Source organism: Oncorhynchus mykiss, chromosome 18, assembly GCF_013265735.2.
Source record: "Oncorhynchus mykiss isolate Arlee chromosome 18, USDA_OmykA_1.1, whole genome shotgun sequence".
Classification (NCBI taxonomy): domain Eukaryota; kingdom Metazoa; phylum Chordata; class Actinopteri; order Salmoniformes; family Salmonidae; genus Oncorhynchus; species Oncorhynchus mykiss.
In genome coordinates this window covers 7,891,958-7,918,332 of record NC_048582.1, presented here as the reverse complement: position 1 = coordinate 7,918,332, position 26,375 = coordinate 7,891,958, and the positions used below count along the sequence as shown (strand labels likewise).

Below are 26,375 nucleotides of genomic sequence, written 5' to 3'. Positions count from 1 at the left end.
TATAAATCAAGGTCCATATGATTTGTTAGAGATGTGATTACCCTTCTTGTCCTTGCTGTCTTTTCTCTCCGGTATCGGAGTCTCCTTCACTACCTCTTCCTCCTTCGCAGGGGGTTCAGGAGGAGAGGAGATGATGGGTCCTGAGTCTGTACTGCTACTGACTGAACCGTCTGCAAACAGCACCTACACAGAGACAAATCAAATCTTATTGGTCACATACACACGGTTAAAAGATGTTAATGCGAGTGTAGTGAAATGCTTGTGCTTCTAGTTCCGAACATGCAGTAATATCTAACAAGTAATCTAACCTAACAATTTCACAACACAATTTCACAACAACTACCTTACAAGTGTAAAGGAACGAATAAGAATATGTACATATAAATATATGGATGAGCGATGGCCGCGCAGCATAGGCAAGATGCAGTAGATGGTATAGAGTACAGTATATGCATATGAGATGAGTAGTGTAGGGTATGTAAACATTATATAAAGTGGGGAGGGAGGAGCTTAATGTGTTGGTGTGTGTGTGTGTGTGTGTGTGTGTAAGTATTGTGTTTGCCAGGAGGGAGGAGCTTAGTGTGTGTGTGTTTGTCTGTGTGTATTGTGTTTGCCAGGAGGGAGGAGCTTAATGTGTGTGTGTGTGTGTGTGTGTGTGTGTATTGTGTTTGCCAGTACCTGTGTTGATCCGTCTCTCATGTACTTGACCACGGTGCCCTGACCAGTGATGACCCTAGACAACTCACTGTGTAACGATGGGTCTGTGAGGTGAGGCTCCCTACTGTCACTGCAGTGTAGGGGGAAAGTCTGTCTCACCAACACACACTGACCCTCTGGAGTACTGCCTATAGTAACCAAAACTACAGTTACACACACACTGACCCTCTGGAGTACTGCCTACAGTAACCAAAACTACAGTTATACACACACACACTGACCCTCTGGAGTACTGCCTATAGTAACCAAAACTACAGTTACACACACACACACACACACTGACCCTCTGGAGTACTGCCTACAGTAACCAAAACTACAGTTACACACACACACTGACCCTCTGGAGTACTGCCTACAGTAACCAAAACGACAGTTACACACACACACACTGACCCTCTGGAGTACTGCCTATAGTAACCAAAACTACAGTTACACACACACACACTGACCCTCTGGAGTACTGCCTACAGTAACCAAAACGACAGTTACACACACACACACTGACCCTCTGGAGTACTGCCTATAGTAACCAAAACTACAGTTACACACACACACACACTGACCCTCTGGAGTACTGCCTACAGTAACCAAAACGACAGTTACACACACACACACTGACCCTCTGGAGTACTGCCTACAGTAACCAAAACTACAGTTACACACACACTGTCTGGATACACACACACACTGTCTGGACACACACACATACACTGTCTGGACACACACACACACATACACTGTATGGACACACACACACAAACTGTCTGGACACACACACACACAGTCTGGACACACACACATACACTGTCTGGACACACACACATACACTGTCTGGACACACACACATACACTGTCTGGACACACACACACACACACACTGTCTGGACACACACACACACACACACACTGTCTGGACACACACACACACTGTCTGGACACACACACATACACTGTCTGGACACACACACATACTGTCTGGACACACACATACACTGTCTGGACACACACACACATACACTGTCTGGACACACACACACACATACACTGTCTGGACACACACACATACACTGTCTGGACACACACACATACACTGTCTGGACACACACACATACACTGTCTGGACACACACATACACTGTCTGGACACACACACACACACATACACTGTCTGGACACACACACATACACTGTCTGGACACACACACATACACTGTCTGGACACACACACATACACTGTCTGGACACACACATACACTGTCTGGACACACACACACATATACACTGTCTGGACACACACACATACACTGTCTGGACACACACATACACTGTCTGGACACACACATACACTGTCTGGACACACACATACACTGTCTGGACACACACACACACTGTCTGGACACACACACACACTGTCTGGACACACACACACACTGTCTGGACACACACACATACACTGTCTGGACACACACACACATACACTGTATGGACACACACACACAAACTGTCTGGACACACACACATACACTGTCTGGACACACACATACACTGTCTGGACACACACATAAACTGTCTGGACACACACACACACTGTCTGGACACACACACACACATACACTGTCTGGACACACACACATACACTGTCTGGACACACACATACACTGTCTGGACACACACATACACTGTCTGGACACACACATACACTGTCTGGACACACACACACACTGTCTGGACACACACACATACACTGTCTGGACACACACACACACATACACTGTATGGACACACACACACAAACTGTCTGGACACACACACACACAGTCTGGACACACACACACACAGTCTGGACACACACACATACACTGTCTGGACACACACATACACTGTCTGGACACACACATACACTGTCTGGACACACACATACACTGTCTGGACACCCACACATACTGTCTGGACACACACATACACTGTCTGGACACACACACACACACACTGTCTGGACACACACACACACTGTCTGGACACACACACATACACTGTCTGGACACACACACATACTGTCTGGACACACACACATACTGTCTGGACACACACACATACACTGTCTGGACACACACACATACACTGTCTGGACACACACATACACTGTCTGGACACACACACACACACATACACTGTCTGGACACACACACATACACTGTCTGGACACACACACATACACTGTCTGGACACACACATACACTGTCTGGACACACACACACACATACACTGTCTGGACACACACACATACACTGTCTGGACACACACATACACTGTCTGGACACACACATACACTGTCTGGACACACACATACACTGTCTGGACACACACACACACACTGTCTGGACACACACACACACACTGTCTGGACACACACACACTGTCTGGACACACACACACACTGTCTGGACACACACACATACACTGTCTGGACACACACACACACATACACTGTATGGACACACACACACAAACTGTCTGGACACACACACATACACTGTCTGGACACACACATACACTGTCTGGACACACACATACACTGTCTGGACACACACACACACACTGTCTGGACACACACACACACATACACTGTCTGGACACACACACATACACTGTCTGGACACACACATACACTGTCTGGACACACACATACACTGTCTGGACACACACATACACTGTCTGGACACACACACACACTGTCTGGACACACACACATACACTGTCTGGACACACACACACACATACACTGTATGGATACACACACACAAACTGTCTGGACACACACACACACAGTCTGGACACACACACATACACTGTCTGGACACACACACATACACTGTCTGGACACACACACATACTGTCTGGACACACACACATACTGTCTGGACACACACATACACTGTCTGGACACACACATACACTGTCTGGACACACACACACACACACTGTCTGGACACACACACACACTGTCTGGACACACACACATACTGTCTGGACACACACACACACTGTCTGGACACACACATACACTGTCTGGACACACACATACACTGTCTGGACACACACACACACACATACACTGTCTGGACACACACACACACATACACTGTCTGGACACACACACATACACTGTCTGGACACACACACACACTGTCTGGACACACACACACACTGACCGTCTGTATCCTCCCTGAGGAACTGCAGCAGCAGACCACTGGGGGTGGAGAGGTTTAGTCTCTGGAACGGAGCGCTGCCAGATAACGCAGCCTGACCCACACACTCTCTGGTCTGGCAGGGGACAACAAAGCCAGACACATGAAGGGAATAACACACAGCAGGTACGTCAACAGGAAGAACATAGATGACGAGAGCATAACGTTATACCATTGGTATCAGTATTACAACGTCGTCAACAACAAAACTCTACAACTGAACAGACGCCATGGAAACTAAATGTTTCTGTTGGTGACGGTCGATAGTATGGATCCACCTGCTCCTCTTCCTCTCTGTGTGTTGAAAACTTGTTGGTCTCTTTGGACGGCTGCACCCCCTTGGCGCTGAGGGAGGAGTTGAGTTTCTCCCGGGACAATGAGGAGGAGAGGAGGGTCGAGGGGACGGGGGAGAGACTGGAGTCTGTGGGCATGTCTAGATCAGAGTCCTGACCGGCCTCCATCTCACCTACAGACACGTCAACAAGCAGACTGTTACCGTAGTCACCTTAAAGCTAGACATCACCACACACAACATAGGGACCAGACTATGTCCCCATAACAGGAACAGTACACCAAGTGGTTTAATGACAGAGAAACAGACAGCATCAGTGTAAGGTGTTCACCCTGCTCCCCTGTGGGGCCGTAGTGACTGTAGGAGAGGTGGATGCCGCTGTCCAGCACAGCTGAGAAGGAGCCCAGCCAAACACTCTTATTGGTGGGACTCTGTGTCTCCATGGGGACCGCGTCCTTTGGGCTCTCCTCCTGGTGTCTGTTTGGCTGGGTGATGTGGCTGTACAAATGATGCTTGTCCTTCATCACACACACCTTGATGAGCGTCGACCCTGGAAACAGAACATCGGCTATGGCTATGTTTACACAGGCAGCCCAATTCAGATTTTTTTTTTTTACACTAATTGGTCTTTTGACCAATCACATCAGATCTTTTCACATCAGATCCCAATTCTGATTATTTTTTTACACTAATTGGTCTTTTGACCAATCACATCAGATCTTTTCACATCAGATATTTTTCAGAGCTCATCTGATTGGTCAAAAGACCAATTAGTTGGGAAAAAAGATCAGAATTGGGCTGCCTGTGTAAACGCAGCCTTAGAGAATCAACGTGTGAATAAAAGAGAGCGAAAGTGTGTATGGTAATAGTGGTGTGTGTGTGTGTGTGTTCACCCTGGACAAAGTGGATGGTCTCCACCTGGATGTGGCCTCCGTCAGAGGGGTATAGGGAGTGGACCTGGCCTGAGACCTGGATCAGCTGCCCCTCCATGCTGTAACCAGTGAATCCCTTCACACACACACACACACACACACACACACACACACACACACACACACACACACACACACACACACACACAGTATTTAACATTTTTAAAAAGGTCCTCATTCTGTTGATATTGTTGCAGCAGATACTTTTTGGGTGAAAGGCACCATGCCATAACAGCACAGTAAAACATGATCTATCTAGTATCTGCAGGGAATATATCCCCATATCTCCTCACCCAGAAAACCAGTTACCAACCACAGAATGATGTCATTACTAGTATCTGCTGGGACTATATCCCCATATCTCCTCACCCAGAAAACCAGTTACCAACCACAGAATGATGTCATTACTAGTATCTGCTGGGACTATATCCCCATATCTCCTCACCCAGAAAACCAGTTACCAACCACAGAATGATGTCATTACTAGTATCTGCTGGGACTATATCCCCATATCTCCTCACCCAGAAAACCAGTTACCAACCACAGAATGATGTCATTACTAGTATCTGCTGGGACTATATCCCCATATCTCCTCACCCAGAAAACCAGTTACCAACCACAGAATGATGTCATTACTAGTATCTGCTGGGACTATATCCCCATATCTCCTCACCCAGAAAACCAGTTACCAACCACAGAATGATGTCATTACTAGTATCTGCTGGGACTATATCCCCATATCTCCTCACCCAGAAAACCAGTTACCAACCACAGAATGATGTCATTACTAGTATCTGCTGGGACTATATCCCCATATCTCCTCACCCAGAAAACCAGTTACCAACCACAGAATGATGTCATTACTAGTATCTGCTGGGAATATATCCCCATATCTCCTCAACCAGAAAACCAGTTACCAACCACAGAATGATGTCATTACTAGTATCTGCTGGGAATATATCCCCATATCTCCTCACCCAGAAAACCAGTTACCAACCACAGAATGATGTCATTACTAGTATCTGCTGGGACTATATCCCCATATCTCCTCACCCAGAAAACCAGTTACCAACCACAGAATGATGTCATTACTAGTATCTGCTGGGAATATATCCCCATATCTCCTCACCCAGAAAACCAGTTACCAACCACAGAATGATGTCATTACTAGTATCTGCTGGGACTATATCCCCATATCTGCTCACCCAGAAAACCAGTTACCAACCACAGAATGATGTCATTACTAGTATCTGCTGGGACTATATCCCCATATCTCCTCACCCAGAAAACCAGTTACCAACCACAGAATGATGTCATTACTAGTATCTGCTGGGACTATATCCCCATATCTCCTCACCCAGAAAACCAGTTACCAACCACAGAATGATGTCATTACTAGTATCTGCTGGGACTATATCCCCATATCTCCTCACCCAGAAAACCAGTTACCAACCACAGAATGATGTCATTACTAGTATCTGCTGGGACTATATCCCCATATCTCCTCACCCAGAAAACCAGTTACCAACCACAGAATGATGTCATTACTAGTATCTGCTGGGACTATATCCCCATATCTCCTCACCCAGAAAACCAGTTACCAACCACAGAATGATGTCATTACTAGTATCTGCTGGGACTATATCCCCATATCTCCTCACCCAGAAAACCAGTTACCAACCACAGAATGATGTCATTACTAGTATCTGCTGGGACTATATCCCCATATCTCCTCAACCAGAAAACCAGTTACCAACCACAGAATGATGTCATTACTAGTATCTGCTGGGACTATATCCCCATATCTCCTCACCCAGAAAACCAGTTACCAACCACAGAATGATGTCATTACTAGTATCTGCTGGGACTATATCCCCATATCTCCTCACCCAGAAAACCAGTTACCAACCACAGAATGATGTCATTACTAGTATCTGCTGGGACTATATCCCCATATCTCCTCACCCAGAAAACCAGTTACCAACCACAGAATGATGTCATTACTAGTATCTGCTGGGACTATATCCCCATATCTCCTCACCCAGAAAACCAGTTACCAACCACAGAATGATGTCATTACTAGTATCTGCTGGGACTATATCCCCATATCTGCTCACCCAGAAAACCAGTTACCAACCACAGAATGATGTCATTACTAGTATCTGCTGGGACTATATCCCCATATCTCCTCACCCAGAAAACCAGTTACCAACCACAGAATGATGTCATTACTAGTATCTGCTGGGACTATATCCCCATATCTCCTCACCCAGAAAACCAGTTACCAACCACAGAATGATGTCATTACTAGTATCTGCTGGGACTATATCCCCATATCTCCTCACCCAGAAAACCAGTTACCAACCACAGAATGATGCCATTACGAAGGTGGAATGCCATATTGTGCCTTTTAAAGGGTGTTTATAGACTCACAGTGAAGACGTCGGTGGGCGACTGCAGCTTCGCTCTCTGTTCTCCAGGGGTCCCCACAGCCAGGTCAGGGGTCACGTCCTCCCTGCTCTTCTTCGTGGTCGAGGGGGTTGTTTTCTTGTTCTCCTTGGACGAGTCGGCACGCTCCGCCCCCTTCCCTCCTTTATCTTTCTTAGCTTTCTTCACCTGTTCCTCCTCCTTCTGTCTGTCCTGCTCCATCTTCCACGCCTGGACAGAGATGAGTTGGTATAAGAACATCAGCAGCACAGTTAGAATCATCAGACTGTATTAAAGATACTGAAGACATGAATCACTATAAAACGGGGTGGAAGACAGTAAGACAGAGTCCGTTACTTTGAGCGAGTCTTCTCTGATGTACTGGTCTGGAGGACCTTCCTCTGGGACAGGAGACTTGGCTGGGGAGGCTTCAGGTACACAGGGACACAACGTTTACATCACAGGGGGACTGTAGCACTGTGACTACTAGTACTACTCTTAGTGCTGTTTTTCATCTATCGTATTTGATGTATCCATGGTAATGAGTGTGTATGTTATACCAATGGATTTCAGCCTGTTTTGACTGATATTTTGGCTTCCTTACTTGCAGTGTGTTTTGTTGAGACAGTGCCCTTCTTGGTGCCCTTAGCCGACTCTGTCCTGCCTTTCTCTGAGGAGTCAGGCGGGGTGGGCCCTCTCAGTTTCTCTGCCTCTCTCTTGGCCTGCAGAGCTAGCCACTTCACCTCCTCCTCCTCGGTCCAGTCAGATATAGAGTTGGCCACGTGCTCAAGGTACTTCCTGACGACAGAGAGGGAACGGTGGAAAGCGGTCGGGTTTTAATAAATACAATCCTAAACAGGATCCAGAGTCTAATGTACTCTGTGATTTTATCGTTTTCTAACACAAAAATAAATCAACAAAATGGGTTTGGAGAAAATATATATCCAACTGTTAAACAACTGATTTATAGCAAATGTGAAAGTTGCTTGATATTTTAAAAACTGTACCTGAACCCAACGTTGGTGTGGAGGGCCATGTCCCATAATTCCTTGCACTGGCGTTGAGGGCTCATGGGATTGTGACAGACGATGAACAGGGTGTTGTCCAGACTACCACAGAAGGTGTCCATGCAGCGGTAGGACTGAGAGGCAGAGTGGAGAATCTACAGCAAGACAACAAGGGGGTCACTAGAACATGCTGTGGTTGTTTTCCTCTCTGTGTTCCCTGAGGATAACAAATGGTCACAAAAAGGAGCCAGAAATCAGAAGGTATTGATTGATGTTGACCTGGGGAAAGACATTGGCGTTGTGGTGCTCAGTATAGTGCCAGTCACTGAGCGATCGCATCCGGCTTCTCTGCATCTCAGTAACATCTACGACATCAGACAAACTCTCCTCTGATTCATCCTGGAGGTGGAACGCTTTACCTGTAGAGGAATCAGACCAACACATCTGGTAGTAGACGAGTCTGGATTCAGACCAACAGACCTGGAGGTAGACTAGTCTGGATTCAGACCAACACATCTGGTAGTAGACAAGTCTGGATTCAGACCAACAGACCTGGAGGTAGACTAGTCTGGATTCAGACCAACACATCTGATAGTAGACTAGTCTGGATTCAGACCAACAGACCTGGAGGTAGACTAGTCTGGATTCAGACCAACACATCTGGTAGTAGACTAGTCTGGATTCAGACAAACACATCTGGTAGTAGACTAGTCTGGATTCAAACCAACAGACCTGGTAGTAGACGAGTCTGGATTCAGACCAACAGACCTGGAGGTAGACTAGTCTGGATTCAGACCAACAGACCTGGAGGTAGACTAGTCTGGATTCAGACCAACAGACCTGGAGGTAGACTAGTCTGGATTCAGACCAACACATCTGGTAGTAGACTAGTCTGGATTCAGACCAACACATCTGGTAGTAGACTAGTCTGGATTCAGACCAACAGACCTGGTGGTAGACTAGTCTGGATTCAGACCAACACATCTGGTAGTAGATTATTCTGGATTCAGACCAACAGACCTGGTAGTAGACTAGTCTGGATTCAGACCAACAAATCTGGTAGTGGACTAGTCTGGATTCAGACCAACACATCTGGTAGTAGACTAGTCTGGATTCAGACCAACAGACCTGGTAGTAGACTAGTCTGGATTCAGACCAACACATCTGGTAGTAGACTAGTCTGGATTCAGACCAACAGACCTGGTAGTAGACTAGTCTGGATTCAGACCAACAGACCTGGTAGTAGACTAGTCTGGATTCAGACCAAAAGACCTGGTAGTAGACTAGTCTGGATTCAGACCAACACATCTGGTAGTAGACTAGTCTGGATTCAGACCAACAGACCTGGTAGTAGACTAGTCTGGATTCAGACCAACACATCTGGTAGTAGACTAGTCTGGATTCAGACCAAAAGACCTGGTAGTAGACTAGTCTGGATTGAGACCAACAGACCTGGTAGTAGACTAGTCCGGATTCAGACCAACAGTTCTGGTAGTAGACTAGTCTGGATTCAGACCAACACATCTGGTAGTAGACTAGTCTGGATTCAGACCAACACATCTGGTAGGAGACTAGTCTGGATTCAGACCAACACATCTGGTAGTAGACTAGTCTGGATTCAGACCAACAGACCTGGTAGTAGACTAGTCTGGATTCAGACCAACACATCTGGTAGTAGACTAGTCTGGATTCAGACCAACACATCTGGTAGTAGACTAGTCTGGATTCAGACCAATATGTGTCACAGTACATTTGAAGTTTTTAACACACGGTTGCATAATGAGTGGGCTTCCAACAGCAGGTTTCACTTCAGTAACCTACAGGCTTTTTGAGGAGCTACTCAGCTGCTGTCTGACAGGTGGTAGGATATTCATCTCCTCAAACTAGTCTCTGTATGCTGTGCGCCTGTGATAAATAAGATGCATGACAACTAATGAAAATACACAAGCGGCAATTAAATTCCACTAAATTATGCAAATTAACCTATAGACCGATAAGCATGCCGGTCTATGTATTTTCAGCGGCAAACCGATTAACGGTTAAGCGTTAACATCCCTAGTGTCAGAGTTCATAGAACGTCTGTACCTTGTGTCTTGTTGATGTGTCTGAGGTAGTTCTTGGCGAAGCAGACCGGGTCGTCCCAGGGCAGGCAGGTAGGTTGAGGGGAACCAGCAGAGGTCAGTAGGCCTCCCTCCTCCAGCTGGGTCAGGGGCATGCTCTCAAACACAAACTGTCTGACCACTCTCTCCACCTCCGGCCAGCTCAGAGACTCTGTAAAGACACCCATCAGAATAACACAGGAGGTTGTTGGCAATTTCATTGGGGAGGACGGGCTCGTGGTACTGGCTGGAGCGTAATAGGTGGAATTCCATTTGCTTCGTTCCAGCAATTATTGTGAGCCGTCCTCCCCTCAGAAGCATCCACTGCAGAACACCACACACTTATGCTGAATCCCAAATCAAGATCTGATGCATTCTGATAGGTATAGAGCTATATGGTATAGAGCTATATGGTACAGAGCAATATGGTATAGAGCTATATGGTACAGAGCTATATGGTATAGAGCTATATGGTATAGAGCTATATGGCATAGAGCTATATGGATAGGTATAGAGCTATATGGTGTAGAGCGATATGGTATAGAGCTTAATGGATAGGTATAGAGCTATATGGTATAGAGCTATATGGTACAGAGCGATATGGTATAGAGCTATATGGTATAGAGCTATATGGATAGGTATAGAGCTATATGGATAGGTATAGAGCTATATGGTATAGAGCTATATGGTACAGAGCTATTTGGTATAGAGCTATATGGATAGGTATAGAGCTATATGGTGTAGAGCGATATGGTATAGAGCTTTATGGTGTAGAGCGATATGGATAGGTATAGAGCTACAGTGGGGAGAACAAGTATTTGATACACTGCTGATTTTGCAGGTCTTCCACTTACAAAGCATGTAGAGGTCTGTAATTTTTATCATAGGTACACTTCAACTGTGAGAGACGGAATCTAAAAAAAAATCCAGAAAATCACATTGTATGATTTTTAAGTAATTAATTAACTTCACGTTTGGGATGGTGTTCTTCGGCTTGCAAGCGTCCTCCCTTTTCCTCCAAACATAACGATGGTCATTATGGCCAAACAGTTCTATTGTTGTTTCATCAGACCAGAGGACATTTCTCCAAAAAGTACGATCTTTGTCCCCATGTGCAGTTGGCTTTTTTATGGTCGTTCTGGAGCAGTGGCTTCTTCCTTGCTGAGCGGCCTTTCAGGTTATAGGACTTGTTTTACTGTGGATATAGATACTTTTGTACCTGTTTCCTCCAGCATATTCACAAGGTCATTTGCTGTTGTTGGGGATTGATTTGCACTTTTCGCACCAAAGTATGTTCATCTCTAGGAGACAGAACACGTCTCCTTCCTGAGCAGTATGACGGCTGCGTGGTCCCATGGTGTTTATACTTGTGTACTATTGTTTGTACAGATGAACGTGGTACCTTTACGCGTTTGAAAATTGCTCCCAAGGATGAACCAGACTTGCGGAGGTCTACTATTTTTTTTCTGAGGTCTTGGCTGATTTCTTTTGATTTTCCCATGATGTCAAGCAAAGAGGCACTGAGTTTGAAGATAGACCTTGAAATACATCCACAGGTACACCTGCAATTGACTCAAATGATGTCAATTAGCCTATCAGAAGCTTCTAAAGCCATGACATCATTTTCTGGAATGTTCCAAGCTGTTTAAAGGCACAGTCAACTTAGTGTATTGAAACCTCTGACCCACTGGAATTGGGATACAGCGAATTATAAATTAAATAATCTGTCTCTAAACAATTGTTGAGAAAATTACTTGTGTCATGCACAATGCAGATGTCCTAACTGACTTGCCAAAACTATAGTTTGTTAACAATAAATTTGTGGAGTGGTTGAAAAACGAGTGTATGTAAACTTCCGACTTCAACTGTATACAGCTATATGGTATATGGTATATGGTATATGGTATATGGTATATGGTATATGTTGAAAACTTGATTCAGTCTAGGGGAAGTAATTACCATATATTTTTTAACCCTATCAGATTCTTCAGATCTTGAGGAATGCCTAGAGAGTAGGAGGTAGGGGTCTATCTGGAATTCAGCATTTCACTCTGCTGATCTAACAGAGCACCACATTGGTAGTGATAGTACAGGATGGAACCTCTCCTTCCTCATGAAGTAGCCCACAGCTCAGACTCTCTCAGACTATTTATTCAGTTTAACTCTCCGTCTCCTCTCTCTAACATCATGGAGAATGTATTCATCCCACCAGCCAGTAGCAGCAGCAACCCACTGGGCACACACTGGTTGAATCAACGTTGTTTACACATCGTGGAATAGACGTTGAATTGACGTCTGTGCCCAGTGGGTGTCTCACCCCAGCCCAGAACCAACCAGCCAGGGTGATCATTTAACAGCATCCCACCATCTGTTGGTCTTTAGTGGGACTGTGCTCTGTAATTACCAAGACTAAATACAGGTTGGGCTGCAATAATAACACTACTCAGCGCACCTGAGCCACAATGCAATCTGGCTATCACGCTCAATTGGTCTGCATAAAATTCCATAGGCTATAAAAAACGCAGAGCTGTGAGCTGTGACTGAGAGTGTGTGTCTGTGTGGTGTGTGCGTGTCTGTGTGTGTGTGATTTGTATATGCATGTGTGTGTGTGTGTGGTGTGTGGCTGTGTGTGAGTATGTGGTGTGGTGTGTGTGTGTCTGTGTGAGTGTGCATGGCTGTGTGTAAGTGTGTCTATGTGGCTGTGTGTGTCTGTGTGTGTGTTCTCTCCTCACCGTCGGTGCAGTAGTGTGTGTGTGTGTGTGTTCTCTCCTCACCGTCGGTACAGTAGTGTGTGTGTGTGTGTTCTCTCCTCACCGTCGGTACAGTAGTGTGTGTGTGTGTGTTCTCTCCTCACCGTCAGTGCAGTAGTGTGTGTGTGTGTTCTCTCCTCACCGTCAGTGCAGTAGTGTGTGTGTGTGTGTGTGTTCTCTCCTCACCGTCGGTTCAGTAGTGTGTGTGTGTGTGTTCTCTCCTCACCGTCGGTGCAGTAGTGTGTGTGTGTGTTCTCTCCTCACCGTCGGTGCAGTAGTGTGTGTGTGTGTGTGTGTGTGTGTGTTCTCTCCTCACCGTCGGTGCAGTAGTGTGTGTGTGTGTTCTCTCCTCACCGTCGGTGCAGTAGTGTGTGAGCTCCTGGATGCGGGCCAGTCTGGTTCTATTTCCACTCAGGGGGCGGACAGAGCGGAGAAGATTCCACACCGGAGTGTTTCTCATCATCTCTGTCTCTGTCTTCACCGCATCAACGCTGTTATGGACCTGCTATAACACAATACATCCCTCAGAGACCGTACCTGGAGGATACAGCTGCTGCTAATTACAGAGCCTGTGTGTGTATGTGCGTGTGTGTGTGCCTGTGTGTGTGCGTGTGTGTGTGTGTGTGTGTGTGTGTGTGTGTGTGTGTGTGTGTGCGTGTGTGTCTCTCACAGGCAGGTGGTGCAGTCTCAGGGCTCTCTCGTCATGACAGTTGATCAGTAGAGGTCTCTGGTGCTCAGTCTTCTGCTGGGTGTTCTCCACAGCACCAAACGTCTCCCTCAACGTCTACCAATAAATACATCATGCTCTATGTTACGCAGGTCTATACATTAATTGGAAAAAAACATGAAGAACACCTTCCTAATATTGAGTGTGTCCCCCCCCCCCCCCCCCCCCCCCGTTGACATCAGAACAGTCTCGATTCGTCCGGGCCTGGACTCTAAAAGGTGTGGAAAGCGTTCCACAGAGATGCTGGCCCATGTAGACACTAATGCTTCCCACAGTTGTATCAAGTTGGCTGGATGTCCTTTGGGTGGTGGACCATTCTTGATAAACACGGGAAAGCGTGAAAAACCAGCAGCGTTGCAGTTCTTGACACACTCTAACCAGTGAATCTGGCACCTACACACACACATACCCTGTTCAAAGTTACTTCAATCTTTTGTCTTGCTCATTCACCCTCTGAATGGCACATACACAATCCATGTCTCAATTGTCTCAAGGCCTAAAAATCAGTTTTTAACCTGTTTCCTCCCCTTCATCTACACTGATTGAAGTGGATTTAACTAATGACATCCATAAGAAATCATTCCTTTCACCTGGATTCACCTGGTCAGGCTAGGTCATGGAAAGAGCAGGTGTTCTTAATGTTTTGTATACTCAGTGTATAATCTATAGTCTACAGAAACCATACTATACTGGGGAAACAGTATATCAGGTATAGAGGGTCAGGGTGTAGTCTACAGAAACCATACTATACTGGGGAAACAGTATAACAGGTATAGAGTGTTATGGTGAGTGAATGAGGACCCAAAAGCGAATCAACTTAAACAGAGCTTCTTTAATTACCAAACATAGGTAGGCTCAGATGGACCGGCAGATTCCGACAGGACAGGACAAGGTTACAGCAAACATGACGGCAGTCTGGTTCAGGCATGAATGACACAAACAAACAAGAATCCGACAAGGACAGGAGCAGAAACAGAGAGAGATATAGGGACCTAATCAGAGGGAAAAAGGGAACAGGTGGGGAACGGGGTGAATGGGTAGTTAGAGGAGACAAGGGACAGCTGGGGGAAAGCGGGGGAGAAAAGGTAACCTAACACGACCAGCAGAGGGAGACAGGGTGAAGGGAAAGGACAGAGACAAGACAACATGACAGTACATGACAGTACCCCCCCACTCACCGAGCGCCTCCTGGCGCACTCGAGGAGGAAACCTGGCGGCAACGGAGGAAATCATCAATCAGCGCACGGTCCAGCACGTCCCGAGAGGGAACCCAACTCCTCTCCTCAGGACCGTACCCCTCCCAGTCAACTAGGTACTGATGACCACGGCCCCGAGGACGCATGTCCAAGATTTTACGGACCCTGTAGATAGGTGCGCCCTCGACAAGGATGGGGGGGGGGGGGGGGGGAGACGAGCGGGGGCGCGAAGAACGGGCTTAACACAGGAGACATGGAAGACCGGGTGGACGCGACGAAGATATCGCGGAAGAAGAAGTCGCACTGCGACAGGATTAATGACCTGAGAGATACGGAATGGACCAATGAACCGCGGGGTCAACTTGCGAGAAGCCGTCTTAAGGGGAAGGTTCTGAGTGGAGAGCCAAACTCTCTGACCGCGACAATATCTAGGGCTCTTCGTTCTACGCTTATTAGCAGCTCTCACAGTCTGCGCCCTATAACGGCAAAGTGCAGACCTGACCCTCTTCCAGGTGCGCTCGCAACGTTGGACAAAAGCCTGAGCGGAGGGGACGCTGGACTCGGCGAACTGAGATGAGAACAACGGAGGCTGGTACCCGAGGCTACTCTGAAAAGGAGATAGCCCGGTCGCAGACGAAGGAAGCGAGTTGTGGGCGTATTCTGCCCAGGGGAGCTGTTCTGACCAAGACGCAGGGTTGCGAAAAGAAAGACTGCGTAAGATGCGACCAATAGTCTGATTGGCCCGTTCTGCTTGACCGTTAGACTGGGGGTGAAAGCCGGAAGAGAGACTGACGGAAGCCCCAATCAAACGGCAAAACTCCCTCCAAAATTGAGACGTGAATTGCGGACCTCTGTCCGAAACGACGTCTGACGGAAGGCCATGAATTCTGAAAACATTCTCGATGATGATTTGTGCCGTCTCTTTAGCAGAAGGAAGCTTAGCAAGGGGAATGAAATGAGCCGCCTTAGAGAACCTATCGACAACCGTAAGAATAACAGTCTTCCCCGCTGACGAAGGCAGTCCGGTGACAAAATCTAAGGCGATGTGAGACCACGGTCGAGAGGGAATAGGAAGCGGCCTGAGACGGCCGGCAGGAGGAGAGTTACCGGACTTAGTCTGCGCGCAGACCGAACAAGCAGCCACGAAACGACGCGTGTCATGCTCCCGGGTGGGCCACCAGAAACGCTGGCGAATGGAAGCAAGCGTACCCCGAACGCCAGGGTGGCCGGCTAACTTGGCAGAGTGAGCCCACTGAAGAACGGCCAGACGAGTAGGAACGGGAACGAAAAGAAGGTTCCTAGGACAAGCGCGCGGCGACGGAGTTTGAGTGAGTGCTTGCTTTACCTGCCTCTCAATTCCCCAGACAGTCAACCCGACAACACGCCCCTCAGGGAGAATCCCCTCGGGGTCAGTGGAGGCTACTGAGGAACTGAAGAGACGAGACAAAGCATCAGGCTTGGTGTTCTTAGAGCCCGGACGATAAGAAATCACGAACTCGAAACGAGCGAAAAACAGCGCCCAACGCGCCTGACGCGCATTAAGTCGTTTGGCAGAACGGATGTACTCAAGGTTCCTATGGTCAGTCCAAACGACAAAAGGAACGGTCGCCCCCTCCAACCACTGTCGCCATTCGCCTAGGGCTAACCGGATGGCGAGCAGTTCGCGGTTACCCACATCATAGTTACGTTCCGACGGCGACAGGCGATGAGAAAAATACGCGCATGGGTGGACCTTGTCGTCAGAGAGGGAGCGCTGAGAAAGGATGGCTCCCACTCCCACCTCTGACGCGTCAACCTCGACAACGAACTGTCTAGAGACGTCAGGTGTAACAAGGATAGGAGCGGATGTAAAACGATTCTTGAGGAGATCAAAAGCTCCCTGGGCGGAAACGGACCACTTAAAGCACGTCTTGACAGAAGTAAGGGCTGTGAGAGGAGCTGCCACCTGACCGAAATTACGGATGAAACGACGATAGAAGTTCGCGAAGCCGAGAAAGCGCTGCAGCTCGACGCGTGACTTAGGGACGGGCCAATCAATGACAGCTTGGACCTTAGCGGGAACCATCTTAATGCCTTCAGCGGAAATAACAGAACCGAGAAATGTGACGGAGGAGGCATGAAAAGTGCACTTCTCAGCCTTCACAAAAAGACAATTCTCTAAAAGGCGCTGGAGGACACGTCGAACGTGCTGAACATGAATCTGGAGTGACGGTGAAAAAAATCAGGATATCGTCAAGGTAAACGAAAACAAAGATGTTCAGCATGTCTCTCAGGACATCATTGACTAATGCCTGAAAGACAGCTGGAGCGTTAGCGAGGCCGAAAGGAAGAACCCGGTATTCAAAGTGCCCTAACGGAGTGTTAAACGCCGTCTTCCACTCGTCCCCCTCCCTGATGCGCACGAGATGGTAAGCGTTACGAAGGTCCAACTTAGTGAAAAACCTGGCTCCCTGCAGGATCTCGAAGGCTGAAGACATAAGAGGAAGCGGATAACGATTCTTCACTGTTATGTCATTCAGCCCTCGATAATCTATGCAGGGGCGCAGAGACCCGTCCTTCTTCTTGACAAAAAAAAACCCCGCTCCGGCGGGAGAGGAGGAGGGGACTATGGTACCGGCGTCAAGAGCTACAGACAAATAATCTTCGAGAGCCTTACGTTCGGGAGCCGACAGAGAGTATAGTCTACCCCGGGGGGGGGTGGTTCCCGGAAGGAGATCAATACTACAATCATACGACCGGTGTGGAGGAAGAGAGGTGGCCCTGGACCGACTGAACACCGTGCGCAGATCATGATATTCCTCCGGCACCCCTGTCAAATCACCAGGCTCCTCCTGTGAAGAAGAGACAGAGGAAACAGGAGGGATAGCAGACATTAAACATTTCACATGACAAGAGACGTTCCAGGAGAGGATAGAATTACTAGACCAATTAATGGAAGGATTATGACAAACTAGCCAGGGATGGCCCAAAACAACAGGTGTAAAAGGTGAACGAAAAATTAAAAAAGAAATGGTTTCACTATGATTACCAGAAACAGTGAGGGTTAAAGGTAGCGTCTCACGCTGAATCCTGGGGAGAGGACTACCATCCAGGGCGAACAAGGCCGTGGGCTCCTTTAACTGTCTGAGAGGAATGTCATGTTCCCGAGCCCAGGTCTCGTCCATAAAACAGCCCTCCGCCCCAGAGTCTATTAAGGCACTGCAGGAAGCTGACGAACCGGTCCAGCGTAGATGGACCGACAAGGTAGTGCAGGATCTTGAAGGAGAGACAGGAGTAGTAGCGCTCACCAGTAGCCCTCCGCTTACTGACGAGCTCTGGCCTTTTACTGGACATGAAGTGACAAAATGACCAGCGGAACCGCAATAGAGACAGAGGCGGTTGGTGATTCTCCGTTCCCTCTCCTTAGTCGAGATGCGGATACCTCCCAGCTGCATGGGCTCAGCACCCGAGCCGGCAGAGGAAGATGGTAGTGATGCGGAGAGGGAGGCGACGGAGAGCGCGAGCTCCTTTCCACGAGCTCGGTGACGAAGATCAACCCGTCGCTCAATGCGAATAGCGAGTTCAATCAAGGAATCCACGCTGGAAGGAACCTCCCGGGAGAGAATCTCATCCTTTACCTCTGCGCGGAAACCCTCCAGAAGACGAGCGAGCAAGGCCGGCTCGTTCCAGCCACTGGAGACAGCAAGAGTGCGAAACTCAATAGAGTAGTCTGTTATGGATCGATTGCCTTGACATAGGGAAGACAGGGCCCTGGAAGCCTCCTCCCCAAAAACAGATCGATCAAAAAACCCGTATCATCTCCTCCTTAAAGTCTTGATACTGGTTAGTACACTCAGCCCTTGCCTCCCAGATTGCCGTGCCCCACTCACGAGCCCGTCCAATAAGGAGAGATATGACGTAGGCGACACGAGCAGTGCTCCTGGAGTAAGTGTTGGGCTGGAGAGAAAACACAATATCACACTGGGTGAGGAACGAGCGGCATTCAGTGGGCTCCCCAGAGTAACACGGCGGGTTATTGATTCTGGGCTCCGGAGATTCGAAAGCCCTGGAAGTGGCCGGTGGATCGAGGCAGAGATGGTGAACCTGTTCTGTGAGGTTGGAGACTTGGGTGGCCAGGGTCTCAACGGCATGTCGAGCAGCAGACACTTCCTGCTCGTGTCTGCCTAGCATCGCTCCCTGGATCCCGACGGCTGAGTGGAGAGGATCCGAAGTCGCTGGGTCCATTCTTGGTCGGATTCTTCTGTTATGGTGAGTGAATGAGGACCCAAAAGCGAATCAACTTAAACAGAGCTTCTTTAATTACCAAACATAGGTAGGCTCAGATGGACCGGCAGATTCCGACAGGACAGGACAAGGTTACAGCAAACATGACGGCAGTCTGGTTCAGGCATGAATGACACAAACAAACAAGAATCCGACAAGGACAGGAGCAGAAACAGAGAGAGATATAGGGACCTAATCAGAGGGAAAAAGGGAACAGGTGGGGAACGGGGTGAATGGGTAGTTAGAGGAGACAAGGGACAGCTGGGGGAAAGCGGGGGAGAAAAGGTAACCTAACACGACCAGCAGAGGGAGACAGGGTGAAGGGAAAGGACAGAGACAAGACAACATGACAGTACATGACATAGAGGGTCAGGGTGTAGTCTACAGAAACCATACTATACTGGGGAAACAGTATAACAGATATAGAGGGTCAGGGTGTAGTCTACAGAAACCATACTATACTGGGGAAACAGTATAACAGGTATAGAGGGTCAGGGTGTAGTCTACAGAAACCATACTATACTGGGGAAACAGTATAACAGGTATAGAGGGTCAGGGTGTAGTCTACAGAAACCATACTATACTGGGGAAACAGTATAACAGATATAGAGGGTCAGGGTGTAGTCTACAGAAACCATACTATACTGGGGAAACAGTATAACAGATATAGAGGGTCAGGGTGTAGTCTACAGAAACCATACTATACTGGGGAAACAGTATAACAGGTATAGAGGGTCAGGGTGTAGTCTACAGAAACCATACTATACTGGGGAAACAGTATAACAGGTATAGAGGGTCAGGGTGTAGTCTACAGAAACCATACTATACTGGGGAAACAGTATAACAGGTATAGAGGGTCAGGGTGTAGTCTACAGTAATGTACCTTCTTCTCCTGGTCTGAGCGAGGCAGAGACATGACAGCAGACAGCATGTAGTCTGCCAGGCTCTTCTCCAGGCTGTACACTCCCTTCTCTGAGTCTGCTGTAGACAGGGGAGGGATGTCCTGCTCTGTGGCCACCACCTGAACACACACACACACACACACACACACACACACACACACGCAAAGTAAACTAAAGGAGCTCAACCATTCATCCTCAGGAGTCTCTACTTATGTGTATATATAATGTCTGGAGAGTCTTTCATGTAAACTCTCATGTAAAAAGTCAAGGTATGGAGGATAATAATATAATATAATAATGACCCTTGAGGGTAAGACAATACACATGCAGTAATACAATGAAACCACATGGATTAAACCCAAACAGATCTGGGTTGAACAACTGTTGTCCTGGTTGACTGTAGTATGGTGATGATGGTTGGAGCCTACAGTGGAGGACCTGCTCCAATGTAGTATGAACAGAACAGAACCTGCTCCAGTGTAGTATGAACAGAACAGAACCTGCTCCAGTGTAGTATGAACAGAACAGAACCTGCTCCAATGTAGTATGAACAGAACAGAACCTGCTCCAGTGTAGTATGAACAGAACAGAACCTGCTCCAATGTAGTATGAACAGAACAGAACCTGCTCCAGTGTAGTATGAACAGAACAGAACCTGCTCCAGTGTAGTATGAAGAGAACAGAACAGAACCTGCTCCAATGTAGTATGAACAGAACAGAACCTGCTCCAGTGTAGTATGAACAGAACAGAACCTGCTCCAGTGTAGTATGAACAGAACAGAACCTGCTCCAGTGTAGTATGAACAGAACAGAACCTGCTCCAGTGTAGTATGAACAGAACAGAACCTGCTCCAGTGTAGTATGAACAGAACAGAACCTGCTCCAGTGTAGTATGAAGGGAACAGAACAGAACCTGCTCCAGTGTAGTATGAAGAGAACAGAACAGAACCTGCTCCAGTGTAGTATGAAGAGAACAGAACAGAACCTGCTCCAGTGTAGTATGAAGAGAACAGAACAGAACCTGCTCCAGTGTAGTATGAACAGAACAGAACCTGCTCCAGTGTAGTATGAAGGGAACAGAACAGAACCTGCTCCAGTGTAGTATGAAGAGAACAGAACAGAACCTGCTCCAGTGTAGTATGAACAGAACAGAACCTGCTCCAGTGTAGTATGAACAGAACAGAACCTGCTCCAGTGTAGTATGAACAGAACAGAACCTGCTCCAGTGTAGTATGAACAGAACAGAACCTTCTCCAGTGTAGTATGAACAGAACAGAACCTGCTCCAATGTAGTATGAACAGAACAGAACCTGCTCCAGTGTAGTATGAACAGAACAAAACCTGCTCCAATGTAGTATGAACAGAACAGAACCTGCTCCAGTGTAGTATGAACAGAACAGAACCTGCTCCAGTGTAGTATGAACAGAACAGAACCTGCTCCAGTGTAGTATGAACAGAACAGAACCTGCTCCAATGTAGGATGAAGAGAACAGAACAGAACCTGCTCCAGTGTAGTATGAACAGAACAGAACCTGCTCCAGTGTAGTATGAACAGAACAGAACCTGCTCCAGTGTAGTATGAACAGAACAGAACCTGCTCCAATGCAGTATGAACAGAACAGAACCTGCTCCAGTGTAGTATGAACAGAACAGAACCTGCTCCAGTGTAGTATGAACAGAACAGAACCTGCTCCAATGTAGTATGAAGAGAACAGAACAGAACCTGCTCCAGTGTAGTATGAACAGAACAGAACCTGCTCCAATGTAGTATGAACAGAACAGAACCTGCTCCAGTGTAGTATGAACAGAACAGAACCTGCTCCAGTATAGTATGAACAGAACAGAAAAGATCCAATGTAGTATGAACAGAACAGAACCTGCTCCAATGTAGTATGAACAGAACAGAACCTGCTCCAGTGTAGTATGAAGGGAACAGAACAGAACCTGCTCCAGTGTAGTTTGAACAGAACAGAACCTGCTCCAGTGTAGTATGAACAGAACAGAACCTGCTCCAATGTAGTATGAACAGAACAGAACCTGCTCCAGTGTAGTATGAACAGAACAGAACCTGCTCCAGTGTAGTATGAACAGAACAGAACCTGCTCCAATGTAGTATGAACAGAACAGAACCTGCTCCAGTGTAGTATGAACAGAACAGAACCTGCTCCAGTGTAGTATGAAGAGAACAGAACAGAACCTGTTCCAGTGTAGTATGAACAGAACAGAACCTGCTCCAATGTAGTATGAACAGAACCTTCTCCAGTGTAGTATGAACAAAACAGAACCTGCTCCAGTGTAGTATGAACAGAACAGAACCTGCTCCAATGTAGTATGAACAGAACAGAACAGAACCTGCTCCAGTGTAGTATGAACAGAACAGAACCTGCTCCAATGTAGTATGAACAGAACAGAACCTGCTCCAGTGTAGTATGAACAGAACAGAACCTGCTCCAGTGTAGTATGAACAGAACAGAACAGATCCAATGTAGTATGAACAGAACAGAACCTGCTCCAGTGTAGTATGAACAGAACAGAACCTGCTCCAGTGTAGTATGAACAGAACAGAACCTGCTCCAGTGTAGTATGAAAAGAACAGAACAGAACCTGCTCCAGTGTAGTTTTAGGGAACAGAACAGAACCTGCTTTAGTGTAGTATGAAGGGAATAGAACAGAACCTGCTCCAGTGTAGTATGAAGGGAACAGAACAGAACCTGCTCCAGTGTAGTATGAAAAGAACAGAACAGTACCTGCTCCAGTGTAGTTTTAGGGAACAGAACAGAACCTACTTTAGTGTAGTATGAAGGGAACATAACCTGCTCCAGTGTAGTATGAGGGGAACAGAACCTGCTCCAGTGTAGTATGAAGGGAACAGAACAGAACCTGCTCCAGTGTAGTATGAAGGGAACAGAACCTGCTCCAGTGTAGTATGAACAGAATAGAACCTGCTCCAGTGTAGTATGAACAGAACAGAACCTGCTCCAGTGTAGTATGAAGGGAACAGAACCTGCTCCAGTGTAGTATGAAAGAAACAGAACAGAACCTGCTCCAGCATGCAGTGTAGTATGAGGGGAACAGAGGAGGCTTCAGGAGGAATCTGGTCCAGCAGGTCGTTATAGTAACGCATGTCCACATCAGTACTCAGAGCAGTCGGTTCAGGGTCTGCTGGGACAACAACAGACATCAGCTCCCTGGGTTAGGGTCAATTCACTTATCTGTTAACTGTAATCATTTACTTGCTCAACTGTCCTCCAGTGTGTTTGTGAAGCTGTAGAATACCTGGAGTGGTTTCCTCTTGGGCTTGTCTCTTCTTGGACCCAGGTGTCTGAGGCGTTGTGGTCTGAACCGTCTGAGATATGACAGAAAATATTCCTCAACATTTCTGCTACATGTAGAAACAGAAAACAGGCCTACATGAAATAAAGACAGTATTGTGTATATTCAGTATGGTTTCCTGCTCCATCCACCAGTCAGTTCATCCTGTGTGTGCATGCATGTGTGTTTCTGGTACAGTACCTCTGCAGGGCTGTCCTGGGTGGTGCGTGCCACAGCCCTGGGGACAGACGGCACCTGGACCAGTCTCATGTTGTTCAGGTAGTGTTGATGCTGTCTCCTCCAGTCCAGACAGTCATAGATCAGACAAGCCACGTCTTCAAACAGACGTGTCCCAAACCCAAGCTACAACACAACATATTAACATGGCATTTTAAGTACATTATATAAAAGAATCATAATTAAAGAAAGACCCACACACTGCTCTTGTCAATGTTTATTGCTTAGGTGTCAGACTCTCGGCCTTCTCGTCAGAAGAAGAAGAAGAAGAAGAAGAAGAAGAAGAGGAAGAAGGGGAAGAAGAAGGAAGAGGAGGAACAGAAGAATCAGAAGAAGCAGCAGAAGAAGAAGAAGCAGAAGAAGAAGCAGAAGAAGAAGAATCAGAAGAAGCAGCAGAAGAAGAAGAATCAGAAGAAGCAGCAGAAGAATCAGAAGAAGAAGCAGAAGAAGAAGAAGCAGATGAAGCAGCAGCAGAAGAAGAAGGAGCAGCAGCAGAAGAAGGAGCAGCAGCAGCAGAAGAAGAAGAAGCAGAAGAATCAGAAGAAGAAGAAGGAGCAGCAGAAGCAGAAGAATCAGAAGAAGAAGAAGGAGCAGCAGAAGCAGAAGAATCAGAAGAAGAAGAAGGCAAGGAAATCACCATAGCCTCTGGGCTATCCTTGTCTTGTGGTGGCAGGATCTCTTTAGTGGTGTGACTGAGGCGGGCCACATCAAACAGCTTGGAGAATGCTGAGCCACTGTTTAGCACCCCTTCCAACTGACCCCAGAACTGCTCCTGTTGTCTTCTCCTAATGTTAGTCTCCGCGTCTACAGGAACACAATAGCAGCATTTAGCAACACATTAAAATTAGATTGATTGAAAGATCAATACTGTACTGACAATATGAAATACTGTCAAATACCTCTGTGTTTGATTCAGTTTACCCTGGCTGTACAATGAAACCAGTGGAACAAAAGATTCAAGATCCCAGGATAAATCAATCCAAACCTCACATTGATGCCACCACAATGTCTTACCCACATCCAGGGGTGTGTCATCACTCCCTTCCAGTGATCCCTCTGGCCGGTCTGGTCTCTGTGAGGTCAGCTTGATAACGTTGGACACATGGACCCCCAGGGAGTCCAGCACAGAGACCAGCTGAGCCTGCTGGAAGCCCACCACCAGGATGTAGTGCTGAGGACCATCGTCTGGCTCATCATCTAGACACACACACATGAAAGCATGAGAGAGAGAGAGAGAGAGAGAGAGAGAGAGAGAGAGAGAGAGAGAGAGAGAGAGAGAGAGAGAGAGAGAGAGAGAGAGAAAGAAAGAGAGAGAGAGAGAAAGAAAGAAAGAGAGACAGAGAGAGACAGAGAGAGAAAGAGAGACAGACAGAGAGAGAGAGAGAGAGAGAGAGAGAGAGAGAGAGAGAGAGAGAGAGAGAGAGAGAGAGAGAGAGAGAGAGAGAGAGAGAGAACCTCCCAGTCACCCCAACACAAAGTAACAACCAACCTCATACTAACAACCTAACAGTACTACTATACTGTATGTGTGATGATTGAGACAGAGTAGACTTCTCACCTATATACTTGCTGGTCTCATCCTCCTCGCCCCTCTTTTTCAGCTTGGTGTCCTTGGTTGGGGCGCTGGGCTCTGCCCCTTTCTTTCCCTTGTCACCTTTGGCGGCAGGCTTGGCACCACCTTTGTCTTTGGTTGGGGAGGCATTGCCAACCTTGCCCTTACCCTTCTCCTCAGCAGCCTGGGAGAGAGTGGATTAAACTAAAGTGGTGCTAATACTGCATACTGCGGTTCAAATCCGGGTCTCCTCTGTGAAGGAAGACTGCGTTAGCCTGCTGAGTTGAAGCCTAGGCATTAACAGGTAGCGCAGGCTAGTCTTCATGTCTCAGACAAGGTTTCTTATCACCCATGTTACAATATTACTATAACTCTGACTATCTGACAATAACACTTCAAAAGATTCTCTAGGAAAGCTGACTGTTGCCAGGGCGATAAGACGACTGATGATTGTTGATGGCTGTCAGGAGTTCCTTCCTACCCTCATCTCTGTGGCTCTCTTCTGCTGGTCGTTGGCCTTGACTCCCAGGAGCTGGAACTTGAGCAGTTTACCCAGCAGGTCACAGGGCAGCTCCTCTCCTGCATCCAGCAGGACCTTGGCTGCCTCCATCACCTTCATAGACAAACAACATACTTGATGTAGAATAGACAGAGACTGAGTAATAGTTGTAATTTATTGGGCAAGACTCTTTCTTTGCTGCTTCGTAAATGTGTC

The 26,375-nt window shown here is 47.2% G+C and overlaps 1 protein-coding gene across 1 annotated transcript in view; it reads right to left on the bottom strand.

Moving 5' to 3' along the window:
• The window catches only part of spag17 (sperm associated antigen 17), a 55,624-nt gene that overhangs the window by 28,478 nt on the left and 771 nt on the right, over positions 1–26,375 (bottom strand). Inside the window, exons 4-25 of the mRNA XM_036951398.1 lie at positions 26,142–26,273; positions 25,667–25,844; positions 25,123–25,305; positions 24,746–24,912; positions 24,073–24,234; positions 23,836–23,905; positions 23,600–23,718; positions 20,541–20,678; positions 14,142–14,255; positions 13,826–13,976; positions 10,708–10,893; positions 8,902–9,041; positions 8,623–8,777; positions 8,220–8,413; positions 7,973–8,043; positions 7,622–7,846; positions 5,150–5,264; positions 4,588–4,824; positions 4,243–4,430; positions 3,929–4,040; positions 679–845; positions 42–183 (exon numbers count right to left, since the gene is read on the bottom strand). Coding sequence (XP_036807293.1) covers positions 42–183; positions 679–845; positions 3,929–4,040; positions 4,243–4,430; positions 4,588–4,824; positions 5,150–5,264; positions 7,622–7,846; positions 7,973–8,043; positions 8,220–8,413; positions 8,623–8,777; positions 8,902–9,041; positions 10,708–10,893; positions 13,826–13,976; positions 14,142–14,255; positions 20,541–20,678; positions 23,600–23,718; positions 23,836–23,905; positions 24,073–24,234; positions 24,746–24,912; positions 25,123–25,305; positions 25,667–25,844; positions 26,142–26,273 — 3,346 coding nt within the window. The remainder of the gene's footprint in view (positions 1–41; positions 184–678; positions 846–3,928; positions 4,041–4,242; positions 4,431–4,587; positions 4,825–5,149; positions 5,265–7,621; positions 7,847–7,972; positions 8,044–8,219; positions 8,414–8,622; positions 8,778–8,901; positions 9,042–10,707; positions 10,894–13,825; positions 13,977–14,141; positions 14,256–20,540; positions 20,679–23,599; positions 23,719–23,835; positions 23,906–24,072; positions 24,235–24,745; positions 24,913–25,122; positions 25,306–25,666; positions 25,845–26,141; positions 26,274–26,375) is intronic.